Source organism: Sitophilus oryzae, unplaced genomic scaffold (genome assembly GCF_002938485.1).
Source record: "Sitophilus oryzae breed Bouriz unplaced genomic scaffold, Soryzae_2.0 scaffold_649_pilon_pilon, whole genome shotgun sequence".
NCBI lineage: Eukaryota > Metazoa > Arthropoda > Insecta > Coleoptera > Curculionidae > Sitophilus > Sitophilus oryzae.
This window is the reverse complement of record NW_022147250.1, coordinates 1,368,172-1,393,869: the sequence shown is the minus strand read 5'-3', so window position 1 is coordinate 1,393,869 and position 25,698 is coordinate 1,368,172. Positions and strand designations below refer to the sequence as shown.

Genomic DNA, 25,698 nt, shown 5'->3' with positions numbered 1-25,698 from the left:
ATCTGAACAAATAAAAAAGTTATAGGGGTGAACCACTTTTGTGACGTACCCAGTATAGCATTTTTATTTCTCTTCTGATATCTCACTTTAGAAGCGACGGAGTATATGGGTCACCTTGTATAATTTTAATCATATTAATGTATATTTATGGTTTATGCGGTGCATTATCGCAGCAGAACATTTTATAATATATACATTGATACACATAAAATTGTTTTTAAGTATTTGCAAATGATTCCTTAATTTATTATTTTACGGTTAAGCAACTTTCACTTACAATTTAAAGACCTAGATTTTACGGAGAAATAACTTTAAAAAATCTATGATATATTCGGCTTAACATCGGTATGCAACTTGAATATTATACAGTCCTAAGGTATGCGACCAGTTTTCGTGTTTACGTTCATGTGTAGAGACGATGTGTTTATGTGTGTAGATGTAGTTTTCTCTCTTTTAACAAACTTACCTTTTATTTATTATGTTACTAATATATGTTTGTGTTAGTTATTAGTGTAGTTATTACAATAAAGCGAAAAAAGGTCCAGTAAGTACAGTTTCATTTATGCTACACCGTAATTATTTCGATAATGTACTGTATTCATTGGTATTTTTTCATTAAAACATCTCACTACAGTACAAGGTTGTGGTAAAAAATTAATTATATACGCTAACAAAATTTATCAATCAATTCAATTATTATTCTTATTGTTATGGAATGATGGTATTTCAGTTTTCAAATTGGATTCTAATTGTTTTGTTATTGTTTAATAAAAGTAAATTATATTTTCATACTTTTTTTAATTTTGCAGGATACAACGTTAAATTTGATGCAACATTATAACATTAATTAAAATTAATAATAATTATTAGTTATTTTACTACTACTTATAACAACTTTTTAAATATTGACACTAACATTTACAACTGATAATACATTAGTTTCTGACTAACTCTGTAAAAAAATATATTTCACTGTTTATTATATGTTTATTATTATATTAAGTGCTTTTTAAAAACAATATATGACTAATTAAGCCCGTAGAAAAAAGAAAATAACCATTTATTAAGAATTATCTCTGCCAATTTATTATCTATTGCGTATTCACCAAGCATTTTGTCCAGTATTTTTATAATTTGTGCTTAGATATCTTATGTTCGTAGATATTAAAATCTCAGAATTTTGTAGTAATTAATATTTTTTTTAAAATAGATTATAAATTATAGACTCATCTGTTTGTTTTTATCAGTGGATTTACATTTAAACTATAGATGGTATTCTTGTTTTAATATCGAACTCTTAGTACTGTACAGGATCCGGCTGCATGATTATTACGCTTATCGTATTTTTAATCAAAACCTAATTTTTACGTGTATTTATGAATAGGAGAATACTTTTAACAGGGTGCCAATCAAAAAGTTACCGCAACTATGTTTAATTAATAATAATAATAATAACTGATTTTGGAGACGACATTACGCTCATAAAAACTTTTGATCACTTATGTGTCAAATTAAAGCTATTTTTATTCTATGCATGATGTTATAAGGGCTGCCAAAATATACAGGGTGGCGCACCTCATTCGCTTCGGTTGATTATACGAAAACGGAAAGATCATAGATTTAGGAAGAACAGATATCACATTATGCATTTTAACCCGATCAAACATTCGGAGGTTGACTACGTACTGTAAAAAGCAACTGAGATAGAGAAGGCGACATTGCCACATATCAAATTTGCGCCTATCTACTTAGTCTGATTTGCAGAAAAGGTGACTTTAAAACCTTCACCGGATATCAATAAATCTCAATTTCTTAATTAAAGAATAGTTTATTTTTAAAGAAGCATGCGTAATAATATGTTATTAAACAGAGGATATATGCGTTACTATTAAAGGACATGTTTACTGTTTAATGTGCTGAAACGTCTAGAACTATTGGCAACGTCGCTGCTAGTCTTCCAGAATGAAATGAGCCGTCCGTCCCACCACCCCTCGCGACGGCCCATGGTCCGTTATAGCGTACTACGTTTACCTTACGGTGTGTTTGAAGTCGGAATCAAGTCCGAAGTGAACTTTTCAGTGTTTTTCAGTAGTTCTTGTTTTTGCTTAATGTACTTTTGAATCTGCGAATTTTCAATATGGTACGACAGTGTCAAATGTGTGGACAAATAAGCTCAAATTTCCCGAATTTGTCTATTCACAGGTAGGTATTGTTTCCGCCGCGCCGTAATCGTACATAGGCGTCCCACAAGGGAGCCTCTCACAATTAAAATAATTTCTAATTATATTTGTTGAATTTTGATCTATTAAAACAAGAACGTAGTAGCCGGTAATTGAATTATAATTCGTCTCAATTACTACCTAACTGTTGTAGATCATAACAAATTTGAATATAAACGGTACATTTGAAACTTTATTATAAGCCAGACATTTTTTTCTTAAAATTGCATCCTATTTTGGTCATTAATACGATATTCTAAAGGAATTTTGCTCAATAAATAAACAAAGATGTTTACCCGACCTTTTTTACATTTTATTGCTTTATTATATTTGCCCCTTCGGCCTTGTTTAGACAATGTTTTACCACCGTACAAATACATCTTCCTAGAGTTATTTGTACGGTGTGTTTAACTTTTTTTAGAATGGGACGAACTGTAGATAATTCTTAGGCTACTAGTTTTATACATACCTATATAGAGAGTGACCCAGGCCTCCAAAAAAGCTTTTTACCTATTACGTTTTTGGTTTGTGATTTTTATTTCAATTTTTTACATAAGATGGGGACTATTGTAACGCACATTTTCAAAATATTTTTGTCAACATACAGGGTGATTCAAACCGCAATACATATGCTTAATACAGTTCATGAAGATTAGGACATTTAACTAAAATTTGATTATCTGATGAAGCTACCTTTAAAAGTAATGGATTTGTAAATAAACGTAATAGGTATTCATTATTATGCGACAGAAATCCCATACTGTAGCACACAGATTTTATACTTTTAATGATAAATGCCTTCTATTGCGAGACTAAAAGGCAATTGCCTCGTATCAGAGCCATCATAATACAAGAAGAAGACCGAAGGTCATATCTTGTCTTATATTTTAAAAAACACAATTTTCTCATTAAATATTGATTTAGATTGATGTCGAAGTTATTAATAATACAAGATTAAACAACTATTACACAGTACTTCACAGGAAGCTATCGATTGCGAACTAACTAAATCGTTACTAATTAGGTACTAATTTTGAAAAGTTTTTTTTTAAGATAAAAAAAGGTAAAACTAAAACCTAAACTATCATTTGAGATTAAACGGGAAGTTCTAAATAATGTTGCCTATTCTAAACAAGAAAAATATATTTATAAGTTAAGTTTTATAACATTCCTAATTAAATTTGGGCGAAAAGAATATTTCTGTTTGCTGTAGGTAATTTTCTAAGGGAAAATGCGTAAATAAAAATCACTTTTTAAGTCAATAAAAGTCAAAAGGACAAGTTATTCCAAAAAAGGACTGTCCTTTTCAAAAAAGGACAAGTGGCAACCCTAGGTATTTCGGGAATGGAAATTTAATGGCAAATCTACAACTTTGGTTTGAAAATATGTTCCGGCCATATATGTTTACAAAAATGTATAAAATGTACCTAAATGCCTCCATATTCTGAAAAAAAATTGAAAGAAAAGTCACCAACCACAAATCTAATATAGAACTGTTTCGGAAGCCTGAGTTACCCTGTAAATATTCAAAAGTAACTGAAAGTTTATATAGAAGTAACTGAAAGTTTAAATTGAAAATCGACGTTGCAGCGATTTTCGAAAACTACTAACGTTTCAACATAAGTATATTTGGGATATTAATTGTATTATTATATTAGACCTTATAACAAAACTCATCTGACGAAAAAGTGTTAATGTAGTATATTAATATGGAGTAAAAATTTTACTAATTACTTTACTTTTACTTTACTAATTAAATTCGTTCCAAAAAACGATACGCCACTGGCCATTAGAACAATCCAAATGCGCCTAGTTGCCGGGGTCGGAAATTTTAGACTTCTCTGTCTCTTCTGTCCTTGTTTGACACATTGGAATGTTTGATACACTACCAACGAGTATTTATGAATGAGATGTTCGGTCTATCTTTATAATGTCTTTGGGAAAGATGTAGAAACAAAATATTTTATGGGTATACTAGTTGAAGCCTGGCGCATCCGCCACGACCTCAGGAAAAAAATACTTTTAATTTTTTTTAATTACATGAAAAACAAAAAATCCGGCGACGGCAGTTTTTAGAATAGCCAATTAGCTATCTTTTAATAAAAAAGCAACTTTCTAGAGCAAGTCGTTACTTCAGTAGAGACGACACAGATAAACATTAGCATTTTATATATATATATATATATATATATATATATATATATATATATATATATATATATATATATATATATATATATATATATATATATATATATATAGGGTGTTTCAGAACTAAGATCCATACCAAGGTTATATTTTTTCTTATGGAACACCCGGTAATTATTTTTCATTTTTGCATTCTTAGACCCAAAAAAACGTATTTATTATAAGGGTTAAATATGTTTAAAATTTTTGGTTTTTGAGGTATTTAAAGATATTTAAATTTGCATGCTACAATAGAATAGATTATTAACACCCTGTACATTACTTTTCATAATTAGTTCTTGTCCTGAGTTTAAAGGTAGAGAAATAAACTTTACAGAAAAATGTTATTCCTTCCTTAAATGTATACAGGGATATCAAAAATTGCTAGTCTATTTTAAATATTTATTTTACATAAAAACTTCGTTATTTTAAATACAACACTATGTATTTTTTTAAATAAGTCGAGGCAGATTTAAACGCTCTTTCAAACTATATTAGGTTTTCCTATACCTATCTGGCTCAAATTTTGAATAAAAAGAGATTTTTCATTAAAATTGTAATCATAATGGCTAGTTTTGTCATGGCAAGTTTCTAGTGACAGTTAGTAGCTATTTTCAAAATCGAAATTAGTTTATGGACTTATTTAAATTTATACCAGTTTACTTTTATTTAATTTACCTACAATAGTTTAATAAATAATATTTATTAAATATGTGTATATTATTCTATTAAGAAAAACGAAGAAGTAGTTCTTTGAATTATTTCACGATGACTTGTAGATCTATGGGTTTTCTATAAAATAGCCAATTACGGCAAATTCATTTTATTCACTTCCAACGATAGGTTTCTGTCTAATAGGTTTTATATAAACCACACTACCAGCTCTGCGAAATAGGACAAGAAGTGTTTCAAAGATACGCTTATCAGGAAGATTCCTATTTGGATATCTTTGAGCATAAGCCCTTGAGGCCACGAAGCAATTTTCCTCACAAAATAATATCATTATATCAGTAGTAACATATCTATTCGTTCCGCCAGCAGATAACTGCTTTATTTTTCTTGATAAAATAATGAATACTTACTTATTAAACTATTGTAGGAAAATTTAAGTAAACTGTTATAAATTATAAATAATAATGTCCATAAACTAATGTCGACTTTGAAAATAGTTACTGTCACTAGAAAATTGCCATGGCGACACCAGCCATCTTGATTTCAATTTTATTTAAAAATCGCTTTTTATTCAAAATCTGAGCTAGATAGGTATAGGAAACCCTAATATGTTTGAAAGAACATTTGATTCTGCTTCGATTTATTTAAAAAAATACAGGGTGTTGCATTTGAAATAACGAAGTTTATTTCTCTACCTTTAAACTCAGCATAAGAATTAATTCTGAAAAGTAATGTACAGGGTGTTAATAATCTATTCTATTGTAGCATGCAAATTTAATTATCTTTAAATATCTGAAAAACCAAAGATTTTAAACATATTTAACCCTTATAATAAATGCCTTTTTTGGGCCCAAGAATCCAAAAATGAAATAAAATACCGGGTGTGTTCCATAAGAAAAAATATAACTTTGGTATGGATCTTAGTTCTGAAACACCCTGTATATTTCAAAATAATTTTAAATTGTGCACATTGTCTCCCCACATATACCCATAAAATATTTTGTTTCTACATCTTTCCGTTTTCGTATAATCCACCGAGGCGAATGAGGTGCGCCACCCTGTATATACAGGGTGTCCCAGAAATAAATGCAAATATTTTAACTGGTACTGTAGTTCAACCCCAGAAACACGCCTATGACGTTTTTTGGCGAAAAAAAAAAATTTGAAAATTCGAAATTTTTTGAAATTTTTTTTTTGGTTTTAAGTTAAAAAACATAATGTCTTGATAATATGGCAACATATGTAGGTATTAGATTAAATTTACAAGAAAGAAAATCCAGAAAAGATCCAGTAGTTCTGAAAATTTTATCAAAAAATCATTTTTTTTCAAAGAGGAAATATGTTTCTTTTATCGAGATCTACCACCCCTTAAAATGCACTTATTTCTGGGACACCCTGTATACCGGGTGCGTCTCAAAAGTGGCTCACCCCTATAACTTTTTTATTTTTTCAGATAAAACAACGATATTTGATATGTTAGTGTATGACATAAATTGGGATTGATTTGGATTGATTGTTATCGGTCACTTCCGATTTCACCGGAAATTACTACAATTTTTGATTTTTCAATGACACCCTCGGTATTTTTTTACTTTATTCGATAGAAAATGACACTCTGAATCGAATGACATATTATATGTCAGCTTTTGACATTTTGGCATATGGTTTATTTGAAATTGTAACATGCGGTTCATAACGACAATTTGACTCAAAATACCAAGTGTGTGGTATCAAATTATTCGTAAAAAAATGCTTTTTCCAAATATGCTAATGAGCCACCCTCGTTCCATTTGAAAAAAATGTGATATGATTAAAAATACGATTTGGGCATCTTTTAACCGGCCAGGACAAGAAAGTAAAAACATTAGACGATCAAATCTATTTTCCAAGGCTTCTTGATTAAAAATTAGCGTTTTTATCACAGCCATGGCACTCTAGATTGAAGTTTAAAATAGAATTTGCTTTTGAGTGAGTATGTCAAAAATTGACATATGATATGTTATTCGATTCAGAGTGTCATTTTCTATCGAATAAAGTAAGAAAATACCGAGGGTGCCATTTAAAAATCAAAAGTTGTAGTCATTTCCGGTGAAACCAGAAGTGACTGAGAACAATTGACTACGTCAATCAATCCCGATTTATGTCATATACTAACATACCAAATCTCGTTGTTTTATTTGAAATAATAAAAGTTATAGGGGTGAGCCACTTTTGAGACGCACCCGGTATACTACTGTAAATTAATATTCTACCTAATTTTCTCTTTTAATAAATATTTGGATACTTTTTTAACAATTTTTTATTTACCTTTTTAATATAAGCAACATAATCTGCTGCTATTTTGGTGATATACCAAATTACCGTGTTTAAATATTAATTTTGTGGAATATACCGGAAAATGTGAATACCGAGAGCGTCATTTAAAAATTAAAATTTGTAGTCATTTCCGGTGAAACAGGAAGTGACCAAAAACAATTGGATACGTCAATCAATACTAATTTATGTCATATAATAACATACCAAATTTCGTTTTTTTATCTGAAAAAATTAAAAAGTTATAGGGTGAGCCACTTTTGAGACGCAACCGGTTTATCAACATAAAACGAGATGTAATTAACGAAATATCATCGTAACAACAGTTATTTTAGAAACGTCTAGGTGTACTTATTTCACTGAGATTTATGAAAAAAAAGTCCTGGCACCCTCCGTATTTTTAAAGTAAAACTTCTTTACGCGCAATGGGAGTAAACATTGATGGCCGTGACACACGAGACGCGAGAGGAAAAATGGTAACGTTGACTTTTTGATCTTGGAGCGTCGTAACTCGGGCCCTATGTGAGCCAGGAGGCCGAAACTCGGAATGTAGATGGGACTCGAAGAGCCCCATCTTTTCATCAACGAATCAAATAAAAAATCGTCCGATTTAAATGAAATTTGGTATGTCGATAGATTGGATCAAGGCGTACTATACCGTGTACGACACGGTATAGTACGACATATGTACGACACGGTATAGTACGTAAGAAACTTCAAAAGTGTGATGTACGACACTATTCATATATTATTTTACTATACCGTGTACGACACGGTTTGACGTAAGAAACTTCAAAAGTTGATGTCGTCCGATCGCGATCAAATTTGGTGGGTAGGCTATGTAACCGACGACGCTGCAGAGGGTCTCACTCTGCAAACTTGGATACGACGCGACGTTTCGTTTACATCTTCATCAGGGTGGGACTAAGTATTTGATATTGAAGATAAATATGGGTCGATTTTGGCATAATTCGGGATGGGCTACAGGTTGACGCCCTCAATGTTTCGAACCGATGCGATGGCTCTAAATGGATTTTTCTTAATTATGGGTCGATTGGAATTAAACTCGGCACGTGGATAGAGGTACCCGAATGGAGGTCTCAGACGGACAGACAGACGGAAGTAAGAAGTTTCACTTCAAATATGCACACATAGCGCATACATATTTTTTTTTAATTTATTCTATAGAAAATGACACGTAAAAAAATCGTATTTTAAATTTCAATCTAGAGTTCCACAGACAATTATATACCTAGTGCAGTATTTAAATATTAAAATCGCAATCGCATGTTACAGTCCATCAGTTTTACAGTTTCACTCACAGTTTTACTTGCGATTGGAGAATCGCAGTTTTCCTCATCTCTAGTAGAGCGTATTTAAAGCCTGTTTTAGATCCCTGGTTTAGTTGTTAAAATTTAATATTCTTAATACTACTTTAATTGAATAATTATTTATGTCTATAAGATATAAGGAATACGCTGTTTTCAATATCGGATTAAAATTTTACGTTGTGATGACAATTGCAAAGACATATCTGTATTTAAGGAAACTTTATTATTAATTATTAATTTACATTGACAGCAGCGTTTATTTTTACACATTTGTGTTAGTTTGTTTAACATTTTTATGTCACGGGCATAATCCACTATAAAGCCATAAAAAACTTAAAATGTTAATCAATTATACAATTTTACATTTATCAGTCCATAGCATAATTCCACAATGTGTTATTTAAGAATTTAGGGATTGAGATAAGATTTATGTTTTATAGTATACTATTGAAAACAATGACTTAATTTTTACTAGTTAGTTTGATAGAGACCTTTGTTTAGTATTAGTTATTATAGTCAAATATTGTTTTCTAAAATATCCAATAAGGATGGTTTGGGTATGTAATAGTATGTTAGTTACAATTAATTTTATTTGAGTAAAAATACCGTCAACGTTTGCTTATTAACGACTTTATAGCTGCTGATAAATAAACAATTTTATATTTTAGACTATAATTACTAATATAACTAATTAAAATTTATAATTATTTTTTTAATTATTAAGAAATTTAGCTGTTAAGAAATGTTATATGTATTTTAACCTTGAACGTGTTAGAAAGTTAATTATAAAGTAGAAAAAAATAATTTCCAAAAATTAAATTTAGACAATTAATTTAAGTATGAACAACTAAATAGTAAACAGCAAAATAAAACACACATTCACCACAATATACCAAAATTACTTTTGCACTGGACGCGCGTTGTTAGTTAGACCCTAGTTTTTAGACCCTATTGCAGGGTCGCTTTATCCATTAGACAAGATAGGCAGCTGCCTAGGGCGGCAGGATAATGGGGTGCGGCAATTTTTTGGAAAATCAAAACTCGGAAAATAATATCTTCATAAATAAAACATAATGCCATGGTATCGTATTAATTTTGAATTATTTTGATCAATTATATTTATATCTTTTGCATCTATTAATCTTTTAGTAAGACGATTCTAATTTATAATTACTTGCCTACGATTTTGCCCACTACATTACATCTTCAAAAGAATACATTTTGTAATTTTTAATTTAACGTTATTATTATTATTTGTATATGTATGTTTCTATTGTCACTATTCAGTGTTAAAAAAGTTGTTTTTTAAGAGTTCACTGCTGACGTCCTTTTAAATAAAATTTTACAGGGTGGGTCAAAAAATTGGCAATGGGCAACAAATGGGAAAATATATATGTCATTTAAAAAAAAAAATTTTTTAAAACTCAATAAAAAATTCTATTTGTTGCCTGTATTAGGTATAAAAAAATGACTGGGATTTTTATTAGTGAGAGGGGGCGGCAAACAAATGATGCCTAGGGTACCAATTTACCTTAACGCGGTCCTGCCCTATTGTCCTGGTTGATTTTCCTGAAAAGTGAAAGCGAACTTTTTGTAAAAATACTAGCAGATCCGGCCACGGGCTGCTGTGGCTAAGGTCAGTGATGGGCAAGCAAAGGCAGTTTAGAAAAAAATCTAGGGGGATAATTTTGAGTGAAAAATAAACAGGGATATGTGCATGCCAATATATTTTTATTAAGAATGAAATATTAATATAGCAATAATATCAATAATAGATGTTTTTTTCGTATATTTGCTGATGATCTCGATAACATAAACATATTTTCTCTTCACCGTTTTTCAAATAAATCCAAAATAACCGAGTTATTTTACTTCGAAAATTTTCAAAAAAAAATGATTTTTTGCTTAAATTTTGAGAACTGCTGAATCTTTTCTGGTTTTCCTTCTTGTAAATTTGATCTATTACCTATGTTGTCATATTATCAAGAAATTATGTTTTTTAACTAAAAAGTAAAAAAATCCAACAATTTTTCAAAAAACCCTAATTTAAAAAAAATGCGAAAACCTCATAATCGTGTTTCTGAGGTCGAAATATACTACCCCTAAAAATATTTGCACTTATTTTAAACTCACCCTGTATAATAATAAATTGCTAAAGGGGGAGTTTTCATTTGAAATTTAATTAATGAAAATTTATTAAATTATTTTTTTGAAGTTTGATCGGTCTAGGGGGGTTAATTACTCCCATTACCTCTCTCCTTAAACCGCGCTTTTGGGCAAGTACCCAGTATATTTATTGAAATTTGGGTAAATACCCAAATTTTTACACCTAGATGTTTTACTCAAAGGGTCAATAAATGGTATATTGAATTTGGGTAAATATCAGTATACCCTGTATGTACCCAATCATATTCACGTTTTTAATTTAAGATAATACCGTATGATCGAATAGAAACGGCGTCAGCGATGGCTATGAAATGAAGATCGCTGTCATTTTATATGTAAAATTATAAGAGAAATGTCATCGATCGTCATTTCATAGCCATCGCTGACGCCGTTTTTATTCGATCATACGGTATAACAATTTTTAAAAACAATTTGTTGTTAAATTAAAATTATTGTCTTACTAATATTGCTTTAAAAAATAGGGATTGATGGTAGAACGGTGAAAATTTAGGGTTGTATGTATGTTTAATGCCACATAAAAATAAACAAAAAAGTTTATCTAAAAAGTAAAAAAAAATTGGGGTGGACCACCCTTATCACTTAGGGTATAAAAAATAGATAAGAACCTATTCTCAGATCTACTGAATATACATATAAAATTTCATCAAAATCGGTCAAGCTGTTCGGAGAAGTATAGTAACGAAAACTATTAAAAAATAACTCTTATTAAAAAACAAGGGTTGATGGTATAAGGGTGAAAATTTAGAGTTGTATGTATTTTTAAATGCCATATCATAAAAAAATAAAAATAAAAAAAGTTGTCCAAAAAAAAATTGGGGTGGATCACCTTTATCAATATCTATTTTTTATACCTCTAAAAAAATAGATACATACATACATACTGCCATTACTCGCTGACGAGTATTTGACACGCATCAGAAGATGGTGACGCAAGGCGTTTTCTTTCATGAGGTTTTCTGTGACTGAAAAGCCCAATACGTGATGTTATTTGTCTACCGCACTCCGGACATTCAAAAATCTCATTGCTTTGTTGCCTCTTAACTTTTTGGTTCTCGCTTTTAACTGAGTTTACAATTCTTCTCCATTGAGTTCTATTGTGAGCTGCTACTTCCCACTCATTCTGCACATTAATTCCCTTTAAGTTTTCGTGGAAAATGTCCTTGTACCTTTTGAGTTGTCCACCTGGCCTCCTCTTACCGTCTACAAGCTCACCGTAAAGCAGTGATTTTGGTATGCGGTTCTCTTGCATTCTGCATACGTGACCAGCCCATCTTAGTCGGCCAAAAAATAGATAAGAACCTATTCTCAGACCTACTGAATATACATATAAAATTTGATCAAAATCGGTTAAGCCGTTTCTGAGGTGTATGGTAGCTAAAACTGTGACACGAGAATTTTATATATTACTAGCGTGTACCAGCGACTTCGTTCGCGTCGAATCAATCATTTGTAATGGTGATGATAAAGCAAAGCAAGAATTTCCATTAACATACAAACTGGATAAAATTTTTTCACATTTATGTCAGCATGAGAAAAAACAATATGGCCATATTATTGTATATCTTGGTTATATTTGAGGGGTAGTTTCATCTCGTTGGAATTTGACTTTCGAAAAATCCGTTTGCCAAAAATAAGCTTTTTACGTCAAGCCGTTTAAGCAGAATCGTGGTTAAGAAATTACCCAACTTTTTGGAACACCCTGTATGATTTTTTAAAAAAAATTCAAAATATGTAAAAAACCCAAATAAATTATGCTTGTCTAAGCGTTTTCCCGAAAGACTAACCGTTTTTTAAATAACAAATATTGTAATATTCGAGGGGCGTTTGTTTTCACCCTCTTGGAATTTGAGATTCGAGAAACCCCTCCTTATCGAACCTCTACAACCCACAGTCAATCCGTTTGCCAAAAATCAGCTTTAAACGTCAAGCAGTTTAAGTAGAATCGTGATTACTCAATAGTCATATTTTATGAAACACCCTGTATAAATTTATAAAAAATCTTAAAATATGTAAAACAACAAAATAAAATATACGTGTTTAAGAGTCTTTCCGAAAAACTCACCGGTTTTTAAATAAAATATATTTTAATATTTGAGGGATAGTTTCACCCCCTTATAATTCGAGTTCTAAAAATCCCTTCTTATCGAACCTATATACCCTAAAGTCAATCTATTTTCCAAAAATCAGCTTTTTACGTCAAGCAGGATCGTAATTAATCAATGACTAGATTTTTCGAAACACCCTGTATACATTTTTAAAAAATCTTAAAATATGTAAAAAAACAAAATAAAATATACCTGTTTAAGCGTTTTTTCGGAAACTTGACCGTTTTTTAAATAAAAAATATTGTAATATTTGAGGGGTGGTTTCACCCTCTTAGAACTGGAATTTCGAAAAATCCCTTCTTATCGAACCTCTACACCCTAGAATCAACCTGTATGCCAAAATTGTGCTTCTTACGTTGAGTGGTTTGAGCAGGATCGTGATTAATCAGTATGTCAGTCACTTAAGGATTTTATATACCGTATTATTCGATCATACAGTATTGGTATTAGTATAGATACCGGGTGCGTCTCAAAGGTGGCTCACCCGTATAACTTTTTTATTTTTTCAGTTAAAAAAACGAGATTTGGTATGTTAGTATATGACATAAATTAGGATTGATTGACGTATTCAATTGTTTTTGGTCAATTCCTGTTTCACCAGAAATGACTACAACTTTTGATTTTTAAATGGCACTCTCCGTATTTTTTTACTTCATTCGATAGAAAATGACATTCTGAATAGAATGACATATCATATCAACTTTTGACATTTTCGCTTAATAAAAAATCGTATTTTAAAATCCAATCTAGAGTGCCATGGATATGTTAAAAACACTAATTCTTAATCAAGGAGCCTTGGAAAAATATATTTGATCGTCTAATGTTTTTAGTGTCTTATCCTGACCAGTTAGAAAATGCTCAAATCTTATTTTTAATCATATCTCAATTTTTTCAAATGGAATGAGGGTGGCTCATTAGCATATTTGGAAAAAGCATTTTTTACGAATAATTTGATGCCACACACTTGGTATTTCGAGTCAAATTTTCGTTACGAATCGAAAAAAGTTAGAATTTCAAATAAACCATATGCGAAAATGTCAAAAGTTGACATTGTCTATCGAATAAAGTAAAAAAGTACCAAGGGTTCCATTTAAAAATCAAAAGTTGTAGTCATTTCCGGTGAAACAGGAAGTGACACAAAACAATTGAAATCAATCAATCCTAATTTATGTCATATACTAACATACCAAGTCTCGTTTTTTTAACCGAAAAAATAAAAAAAGTTATAGGAGTGAGCCACTTTTGACACGCACCCGGTATAATATAGATTTAAAACAGAAGTAAATATCATTTCGTCCTACTAAACTTTTCCAATTTAATTTAAAAACCAAAAATGCGAAATTCCTGTTTAACGTTATTAATTTATTAATCCATAACGCTCCTGTATTCTTATTCTTATCGCTTTTCCACTATAATGTTACGTTTTCGTCGGTTCCGTGTGGATAGAAAGTCACAATTTATTTAAACACTATTTATTTAACACTAATTAACAAAAACAATAACAATAAAAGACTTATAGAACTATTTACAAACGATTTATAACTAAGAATTTATTTTGAATTTTAGCGCGTCAACTGTATATTTATAACTGCCCTCTGTAGGCCACAGCCGCCGGCTTTTATACCGACAGGTAAAGAACTCTAGAATAGTCCATAGATCGTTAGGTGCGTAGAGAAGGTTTTCGAATGTTCTCGTATGTACTAGTCCATTCCAGTGGGACTCGATTCTTCTCGAACGAATGAATCATTACGGTGTCTATTCTTTAATGCGATGTTAAGGTCATCTGAGGGCGGGACATATAGTTAGGTTAGGTCGAGTCCACACGAGACCGCAACAATAATATCTACAAAATAATATCAGTTCACCCTGTCTTGAAAAAAATCACTCTTTTACCTAAATTTTTTATTTAAGTGTCCGATGACTTGATATTTTTAATAATAATAAGTGAAATATTTTATGGATTAGAAATTTTCTAAAAAGTACTCACAACGTATTTTTGGTTTTAAGTTTTTAAGTCTCATTAACATTTTATCGTGATTTTATCAGAATGATATCATAAAATTCCGATTTGTTAAGTGCAAACATGATTATTTATTATTTTTTAACAATACGGGTGCTACAAATTCGTGGTACGAGCATTGGTATCTTTGTAACTCAATATATTTAATAATAGATACGAACATGTTCAAATTGGGGCAAAGTTGCGCTTTGAGATGTTCTCCATGTTGACATCAAAAAAGTTTTAAAAATTTCAAGAATAGTTGAGTTTTTTGGAAAATATTGTTTTTTTTTAAAGTCGACTTTGATGAAACAGATGATAGCATATAAACAGTGTAAAAGTAAAAAATAAACAGTGTAAAATACTGTTACCTCAGCCGAGTCTGCTGCCGACGAGTCTCAATAAACTATCTTTCTCGCGCTTATAAATATTCATAAGACTTTTTTGTCGCACTCATTTAAAATGAGGGCTATTCGCGTCAGGCAAGTATTAAAAACCGTTGAATTCGTCTGGCAATTAACAAATATTTTTTAATATTATCTAATAAACACGCTGTGAAAATTTTAGAATGCCTAAAGTATATTTTCGATGTATAATAACTCCACATATTTGGGATGGTCGGGTTACACTTTAAATCCGGAAAAAAAGTCTGGCATACTTATTTCTGGATTAAATAGATGCTAAAATTTAAGAATAAACAAATTTCAAGTTGCCTAAAAGATATTTTTTGCATTTATTTTTTTGCAAATATAAGGGGTTGCGCAGTAGCAAAATACCCGCAAACCCCCAGCCCGACTTAGGATTCTGGGTTCACCAGTTAATAAACTTTAATTTTTTTGTTATTTTAACTTTGCCTAAAATATGTTCTCTAAATATGTCGCCAGTTCTCCGGCTAGTATTTTTGGAATCAAAATAAGTTCATAAAATTTACTTTTATATAAAAGTGCTTCGTTGGTCCTTGATGTTCTCTAACGGACCAACGAAGCACTTTTTAAAAAAAGTTTAAAAAGAACATTTTTAAGATATTTTAAGAACCGTTATTCCGATTTGAATGAGATTTTGGGTGACTATGTTTTGCTAAGTGTTAAGTCACAAGAATCAAGAAAAGCTATAGGAAGGGTGAAAACTACCCTCACTCCTATAAATATAATGTAACGTTTTTTACAAGAGACAAAAAATTTAGTAAGTACTGAGAAGACCATTTTACGGAAAAAAATCAGTGGTCGGTGGATTTGGAAAATGTTTCTGCTAAAATTTATATAGTTTTATAGTTTTCTCCTTTCCCGTAATTTTTCTTGATTTTTGTGAAAGTTAAGTGTTAACGTGCTTAGCAAAACAGGCACTCCAAGTCTTATTCAAATCGTAATATCGGTTCTTACAATATCTTTAAAAAGTGTTTATTTCTTTTTAAGTTTGATGCCCTCTAGCGGACAAACGAAGAACTTTTGTATAGTGGTAAATTGTGTCCAATGAATTTCCAATTATTCCAAAAGTACGTAGTAGTTCTATGATCACGGAATATTGGGACACTCTGTATATGTCTGTCTAGAGCAACCGATTTCATACAGGAAGATAAAAACATTTATTTCCGTTTCTTATAAAATTGGTGATATCTACGTTAATTTAAAACGATCCGGAAGATTTAGGCATAGGTTTCTTAGTGTTTTGATTTTTAAATAATATACATATGGTTGATTTCAGTTTTATAAGAATCGAAAATAAATATATTTTTAACCTCCTTGTATGGTATCCAATCCGTTAGACAGATCGAGTTACATTACAACCAATAACCCAAATTTCAAATTTCAATGTGCTGACTTCATGATCACCAATGCTTGTTAAAAATTATGTTCTTTCAGTTCAAGACACATTTTATTTTGAAAACTAGGAAAACTGTTAAAAATGTAATAATATTCCGAGTGCTTTTTTATGAAGCGACAACAATTATTTAACTCTGAAAATATTTTAGAAAGATGAGCAGGTGCCTTTTATGTAAAAAATCTAATTTTAAAAAAATATCTACCATCACCCTATATAACCAGACACACAACAGAATACATTAAAAATGAAGTACTTTAGTTTTATCTCATAAGTTTATCTAATTGTACTCGATAGGACGTCACCGATTATTTACAAAAAGTACTTTACAAGTACTGTACAATTTTTATCAAAATGTTTCATTTTTATATTTGAAATTGTTTTTGTTTTTATTAGTTCTTTATTGTTGCAAAGCCCGGTTTCTAATACGATTCTATCACATTGACTATATTTCGGTAAAACTTTAAGTGGGTGTTGGTTAGAGTATTTTAGATTCAGGTAAAGATCTAATACGAAATTAGTGTTTATGTGTTTATCTAAGTTACTCTTTACATGCAAACAATACAGACATTTGGCTTTTAAGTATTGTGTTAGTGGTGATATTAAGGAAATATTATTTTGCATCCACAATAAATACTTATGATTTTTTAAACTATATATTAGTTTTTTTTTAAACTATATATTAGTTATATTTTTTTTTGTTATCGGAATAACAACCCAAATTCTGATCTTGTTGGGCTTAAAAGCTTGTTTTTATCAACTAATATACCGGAGTATTTGGTTGCTTAAGTATATTTTTTGCACAACTTTGCAGTTTATCTCTTTTAGGCCATAAAATCAGTCAAAATCATCAAAAGTTCAACAGAAACTGGTTTCTCATCGTTTTTTGCAGAAAAATTCATGATTAATTTAAAAAAAAATCCCAAATTTATTATTTCAGTGAAATAACTATCTACTCAACGTGTTTATTTTTCGTCAATAATGACATGAATTGACTATTTCCATTCTAAATATGTTAAGAACGGTTGTTCGTAGCGATTTTTACCAAGAGATATTTTTTACGTAAAAAGTCACAGGGATGTATATTTTTTCACGCGGTAGTTTTATACAGGTACGGACAAAAAATTATTACGCTTCAAAACAGTTAAAACACATGTAGGTGGCGCCCTTTACTAGTAGAAGTCATATTGACATCAAAATCAAATTTCTTATGTCAAAAAATTAGTGGCCCAGACAATTTTCATCCAAATATTGACGTTACTTCAGAAATTATTTAGAAAAAATTGAAATAAAAATGAAACTTCTACACCCTGTATATCTGAAACTAAGCATTTTAGGACATACATTTATACGAACTTTTTTACTTATTTTTATCTGCAGAATATGTTACAATAATACAGTTCGGACCACCCTGTATAAAGTCATACACACGGGATGAAAAAATAAAAAACAGTTTTTAAATTTTCGGATTTTTTTAAAATACATAATAACGTATAGAGATGATAAAAGTACTGTTGAAATTGCTGTATTGATAGCATACAAGTGGCGAAAAATACTAAAATGTTTAAAAAAGTTAGTAGGTGGTCTTGGTGTTGCTGTAAGACTTTGGCAGATCTTCCATTTTTTAGAGAACTTTTAGAGGTACTTTCTACACAAGAAATAAAATAAATTGTATTTTATGTCATTTAATGTATATGAAACTTTAATGAAACAAAATATTTCGGATTAAAATTTTTATTTTTCAATGTGATATATTTTTAATCAGCATTGTTTCCTTTAAATCATATTTACTTATTAGAATGCTCCAAAAAACACGAGCGCCTTAACTTAGGGTAACCAGACATCCGGATTAATCCGGACATGTCCGGATTTTCTCTGCGTTCGGTTGAATCCGGGCTGATTTTTCATAAACGTCCGGATTTTAATGTTCCATTAAGAAATGTCACAATAATGCAAAATAATACAGGGTGAGTCTTAAATAAGTGCAAACATTTTCAAGCCTGGTAGATCTCAATCAAACAAACATATTTCCTCTTTGCCGTTTTTCAAATAAATCCAAAATAACCGAGTTATTTTACTTACTGAAAATTTCCAAATAAGTGAATTTTAGTTAAAATTTTGATAGCCAAAAGATCTTTTCTAGATTATCTTTCTTGAATATTTAATCTACTACCTATGTTGTCATATTATCAACAAATTATATTTTTTAATTAAAAATTAAAAAAAAACTATTCAAAAATACCAAAAAATTCCAAATTTCAAAAAATTCCAAATTTTTAAAATTTTTGTTTTGCGAAAAAAAATCTCATAATCGTGTTTCTGGAGTCAAATATACTACCACTAAAAATATTTGCACTTATTTAAGACTCACCCTGTATATTAGTTTTAATAAATTTATTTATTTAAAAAATCGTCGATAAATTCAGCAGCATAAATTCATTGTTTTACTTCGTAAGTTTTAAGTTTTGAAAGTTGAAAATATATTTTTTTCCAAACGTCACAAAAGTATTAATTTTTGCGATGTGATTGCCAACATGAAAAAGTAAATATAACGCCTAGGCATAAAAATAAAGCACTTTTACGCCTAAGCACAGAAGTACGAAATATACATACTGAACATAGTGTCAAATTCAACGAGCGTAACCGTAGTTTCTCGATATACGTATAATTACAAGGTATTACTTTTAAATCTTTTTATATTACTTGGAACGTTTGAAATTGTTTAAAAAATGAATTCTATTCGGAGTAAAAATCATTTTTTGCGCCTCGCCTGTATGTCAAACGTCCACTCCACAGGCTCACAAAAAGTATCATTTTTACTCCTAATAAAACAATATAATATTTTCGCTCTTATATCGCTAAAAAAATTATGACGTCCGAATTTTGTCCAGATTTTTGGGAAGGCTTGCCCGAGATGGACAAGTTTTCATCTGGTAACCCTACCTTAACTAATGCCGTTGCTAATACGGCAATATTCGTTATATTTCGACTTTTGTATGAATATGAATTATTTGACGTTTACCATAAATCAAAAATTCGGTTCTTATTATTTTTGATCTAATAAATTATAGGACTTTTTTTAATTATCTACGAAAGATTAGACGTACATAAATAAAAACTTGAAAAAAATGCAAGACGGCAAGATTTGAATTGCATTGCATGCTTGATTTTAGCCTTTCGTAAGTCGTCCACTGGTTGCAGGTCTAACCAAAGGTTTTGCAGATCTAACCAAAGAATATTATAAATATTCTTTGGTCTAACGTTAGTCTTGGCCTTGGTCTTCCTTTTTGTGAATGACCAAGACCAATCTCGCTCATCACTAGCTTCAAAAGCTCAAAATAAAATTAATATTCAACACCAATCATAAACAACTAGAGATCAACAAAACTGCGATTCTCCAATCGCAATTGAAACTGCGATAGCGATTTTTAAATCACTGCGACTATAACCTGCGATTTTAATATTTAAATATTGTACTAGGGATATAATTGTCTGTGTATGTACAGGGTGTCCCACTAAGAATAGCTCTCGGCTGTATCTCGGAAAGTATTAGCCGTAGGGGTTGCGGAAAAAAATATTTGTGACTAAAGAGGCTATGCGAAATTGCTGGAAATTATTTTCAAGTTTGTGGAACGACCGCTAGGGGGCGTAACTGCAACAAAAAATAAGAAATTAGAGTTTTTACACAATTTTGCCCAGATAAAATGTAATAGATTAGTAATAGCTTCTTAATCTTCAGTAAATTTTGAATATTTTTTGTTAGAGCCATTTTCCCCTATCTACTAAAATAAAGTGGTGGGGGAAGGTTAGATCTGTTTTTATTTAAAGATTAATAACTCTGGACTGGATGATCGGAATCCAACAAGCGAGGACTCGGTTAAAAGAGCGTTTCTTGCTCTATATTATACCATATAAACAATGATAATAAGCTTTTGAACGTAGATGCTAGGGGGCGTTGTCTTACAATTTAACAAACATTGCGCGTTTTTTCAAAAAAAAATGCAATAGTATATGTAGTTTTAGCTGATCGGAAAGAGTAGAAAAAGCTTAAAAAGTCGGCGAAAACCGCATCTTGATATCTTCTTTCAAACCGAAGATATTAGCAAAATTATAATAAATACCAAAAAATAAGCCTTTAATTATCTTGATAACAACACGGTATCAGTAGCCCTCTTGATTATGCCCATTCTAACAAAATATAAGGTAGAAACAGTTAGTTTATTTTAAAATCGACGAAATACCAGAATACCGTAATACCAGAGGTATTAATATCTAATAATTAAGATATTAATAGCAGTGGACAAGAAACGATGATTCAGTGAAGTCATGGTAGCCTTTGGAAAAAAGTTGCTTTTGACGTAATAGTATAAACGTCAAATTCTTATTAGTCTTAGTAGCGTTTTTTATCTTTTGATTGCTTTTTCAAAATGTCAACAACTTCAACTACTTCAAATAATAAAAGCAATGAAAAACGCTGCCATCAAAATTTCATCAATGTTGTTCTAATAACACAACTATTGTCAAAATCAAAATGTTGATTAAAACAAATGTTGATCTAATAACAATTTGAAGATTATACTATTACGTCAAAAGCAACTTTTTTCCAAAGCCTATTATGACTTCACTGAACCATCGTTTCTTGTTCACTGTTAATATCTTAATTATTAGATATTAATACATCTGGTATTATGGTATTCTGGTATTTCGTCGATTTTAAAATAAACTAACTGTTTTTATCTTATTTTTTGTTAGAATGGGCATAATCAAGAGGGCTACTGTAAAAATAAGGTAATTAAGGGCTTATTTTTTGGTATTTATTATAATTTTGCTAATCTTCGGTTTGAAAGAAGATATCAAGATGCGGTTTTTGCTGACTTTTTAAGCTTTTTCTACTCTTTCCGATCAGCTAAAATTACATATACTATTGCATTATTTTTTTTTGAAAAAACGCGCAATGTTTGTTAAATTGTAAGACAACGCCCCCTAGCGTCTATGTTCAAAAGCTTATTATTATTGTTTATATGGTATAATATAGAGTAAGAAATGTTCTTTTAAACGAGTCCCCGCTTGTTGGATTCCGATCATCCAGTCCAGAGTTATTAATGTTTAAATAAAAACAGATCTAACCTTCCCCCACGACTTTATTTTGGTAGATAGAGGAAAATGGCTTTAACAAAAAATATTCAAAATTTACTGAAGATTATGAAGCTATTACTATAGTACACCTTATCTAGACAAAATTGTGTAAAAACTCCATTTTTTTATTTTTTGTTGCAGTTGCGCCCCCTAGCGGTCGTTCTACAAACTTGAAAATAATTTCCAGCAATTTCTCATAGCCCCTTTAGTTATAAATATTTTTTTCCGTATGCTCTACGGCTAATACTTTCCGAGATACAGCCGAGAGCTATTCTTAGTGGGACACCCGGTACCTATAGCTTAACAGTTAAAAAAAGTTAATAAAAATCAATTGTTTAGTTTTTAAGTTTTTTTAGTGATGGGATAACTCGAGCGAAAATTCGCTCGTGTACTGGATTATTGAAATAATCGACATCGCTCGATTATGAACGAGCGATGCAAGTGACGAATTAGGAGCGAGGAGCGCAAGCGATCCTAGAATGAAATAAATTGAAATCCGATTTAAATGTGACATACTCGATACAAAGCCGAGCGAATTTTGTACATACATTGCAGGTAGCAGATTTATACGTTATCCGTTGTGTATCTGAATGACAAAATTTTACGACATACTTCGACAATGCTTTAAATTAAACTAAACCTGTGAACTAAACCAAGCGAATTACTCGTCGCTCGTCGCTTGCTACTTGCCACTTACCATTCATCACCGAAAGAATATGTGCTCTGAGCACGCAACTTACGGCTTGGTGTTACGAGTTGCGAGTACAACAAGCGACGAGCGAAAAACCATATTTTTAAATACATTTCGCTCGAGCGATCAATCGGGATCACTTGCGATTCAATCGCAATAAATAAACAACTATCAAGAAGTATATAAAAATGCATCTCATTTTATACCTATATTGTATCTTCACATAGGCATAGGCATAGGTATATTTTTAAAACAATTTCTTAATAGTACTTAAATATTATTATATTTATTGTTTTGTTAATAAATGCTATTTATTTCAGATATTCAACCGAGCAGCAATGGAATCCAAGTTTAAGGTAGGATGTTCTGAAGCTCTTATATTTTTTTATTTTTAATATTGACCGAGAATGCATTTTTATTTTTGCCTGGATGATTTTTTTTAAATTTATTTTGGCTAATTTGTAGCAAAGCAAGTTGAGTTTTATAGAATAATACCTATATAGTTTCGCAGAACTTTTATATTATTTTTTAGCTTTGTATAGTGGCAGTATCCAGGATGTAAAATTAAGGGGGAGTGGGTTTCACATTAGCGTAACTAACAATTCATTCTGGAGGCCTAGGGATAAGCCTAGGGGGGACCTAGGGCTTTTTTTTTAAAAATGAGGAATAATAAGTAATAAAAAATAAACAGATTTTTTTAATAAAACTTTTACTTAAATTTCTCTATAAATACATTTAATAAACTTAGTTATCAACCCGTTATTCCCATGGATTACTTAAATATCTACAAGTTTTGAAGTTAACACACATTTCTGAACAAAACAAAATAATATTAACTAAACAAAACTAGAAAAAGTAATTTTCAGTACATCACCAGCAAATAAAAATTAATTTTTATGCAAGAGTCATAATTTAGTCAAAATTCAAGATTTCTCACAATAGGGTGCCGAGCACGACCTGGGCTGTGCCCGGTACTGGTACCTCAAACTTTAAAAAAATAGACACATTTTTGTAACTCTTGTAAAAAAACGCCACCACGCATACTGTTTGATGAAAATGTTTTTTTTCCGAAGCTGACTTCCAAAAAAAGTTTTTCGTCACATCGAGCTATGGAGGCGAATAAAATCTATTATGCTCTAATAATCTAGTTGGCGAAAATATGGAATTTTATGTTGGTGTCACAAATTATATTTGATAATAAGTTTGTTCGGGTTTATTTTTTATTGATGCCCTCTAACGGACAAACGAAGCACTTTTGTAGAGAGGTAAAATGTGACTAATGAAATTATTTTCATCTCAAAAATACGTGGTAGTTCTATGTCCACGGAATATTGGGACACCTTGTATAGTATATAATCTCTTGACCTTTTTGCATTTATCTATTAACTTATAAACTATGAGAAATTTCGGCGCATAACAAAAGCAGTGCGGTTTAAAAGTTGTATATTACTAGTTTATTTCCAACAAATAATCGTTTTTATTGACATATGCTATTTATACGATCTTATTTTAAGCACAGTTTTAGAGTTAAATTATAAAAATGATTTATATTTTTTCTTCACACTAGAAGAGTATGGTAAGGAACCTCTGTTTATATGGATACTTTTTTCATCCCTATTCATTCCCTATATTTTATGTGTAAAATGTTTATTATAAATATTTTTACCTATAGCTTGAAAATACAATATTAAAAAAAGAATATTTTAATACCCATTAAGATTAAGTTAATAAAATTATAATATTCTTTGATACTACCTGTGATACTACTAAACTCATCTGTTTGTATATGACAGTGTATGTACAATTCATCACAAAATACATACATATAAGATATTATAAAACTTAAAAGATATAGCCATTTATTATAAGAGTATAATATATAAATCACAATTCGTGATATTGTATTTTTAAGCTATAAAAATGTTTATAATAAACACTTTACACAAGAAAATATAGTGAATGATTAGGGCTGAAAAAGCTGAAAAAAGTATCCATATTAACAGAAGTTCGTTACCATACTCTATATCTTTTAGTGTAAAGAAAATAAAAATTTTTCCAACATAAATCATTTTTATAATTTAAATCTAAAAATTTGCTTATGTATCAATTTTTAATTAAATTAAAATGTTGCTATTGATTCTCGTTTACTCTATAATACAAAAAATATTATAGATATATAAAATTTATATAAAATAAATTATAAAAACTCATCATAAAATATAAAATATTAGAACAAATCTGACCCTAACAAATGTAGGTACAATGCTCTGTCGACAATCGTATTTTTTAAATATAGACATTATGAATTATACCTGAGTTCAATTATAATTAGCCATAACTGAAAATACTTGTTTATTAACATCTTCAACCCATATACCAGGTGCGTCTCAAAAGTGGCTCTATAACTTCTTTATTTTTTCACATAAAAAACGAGATGTGGTATATGACATAAATTAGGATTGATTGGCGTATTCGATTGTTTTGATTCACTTCTTGTTTCACAGGAAATGACTACAACTTTTGATTTTTAAATGGCACTCTCGGTATATTTTTACTTTATTCTATAGAAAATGACACTTTGAATAGATTGACGTACCATATGTTAACTTTTGACATTTTCGTTTAAAAGAAAATCGTATTTTAAATTAAAATCTAGAGTGCCATGGCATGGCCATGGCTATGTTAAAAAAAAACAATTTTTGATCACCTTGGAAAAATAGATTTGATCGTCTAATGTTTCTCGGTTCTTGTCCTGGCCGGTTAAAAGATGCCCTAATCGTATTTTTAATCATACTTCCTTTTTTCCAAATGGAACAAGAGTCATTAGCATATTTGGAAAAAGCATTTTTTTACGAATAATTTGGTACCACACACTCGGTATTTCGAGTCAAATTGTCGTTATGAACCGCATGTTACAATTTCATATAAACCATATCCAAAAGTGTCAAGAGTTGACATATGATATGTCATTCTATTTAGAATATCATTTTCTAACGAATAAAGTAAAAAAAATACCGAAGGTATCATTTAAAAATCAAAA

The 25,698-nt window shown here is 30.2% G+C and overlaps 1 protein-coding gene across 6 annotated transcripts in view; it reads left to right on the top strand.

Moving 5' to 3' along the window:
- The first annotated feature begins 229 nt into the window (after positions 1–229).
- Positions 230–25,698, top strand: part of LOC115887867 (glucose transporter type 1) — a 162,590-nt gene continuing 137,121 nt past the window's right edge. The window contains exons 1-2 of one of the 6 annotated variants that reach the window (XM_030907384.1): positions 230–376; positions 22,979–23,014. In XM_030907384.1, the coding sequence (XP_030763244.1) occupies positions 348–376; positions 22,979–23,014 (65 nt within the window). In that variant the 5' untranslated portion in view covers positions 230–347. The other 5 variants (XM_030907389.1, XM_030907383.1, XM_030907388.1 and 2 more) reach the window with 5 other exon arrangements.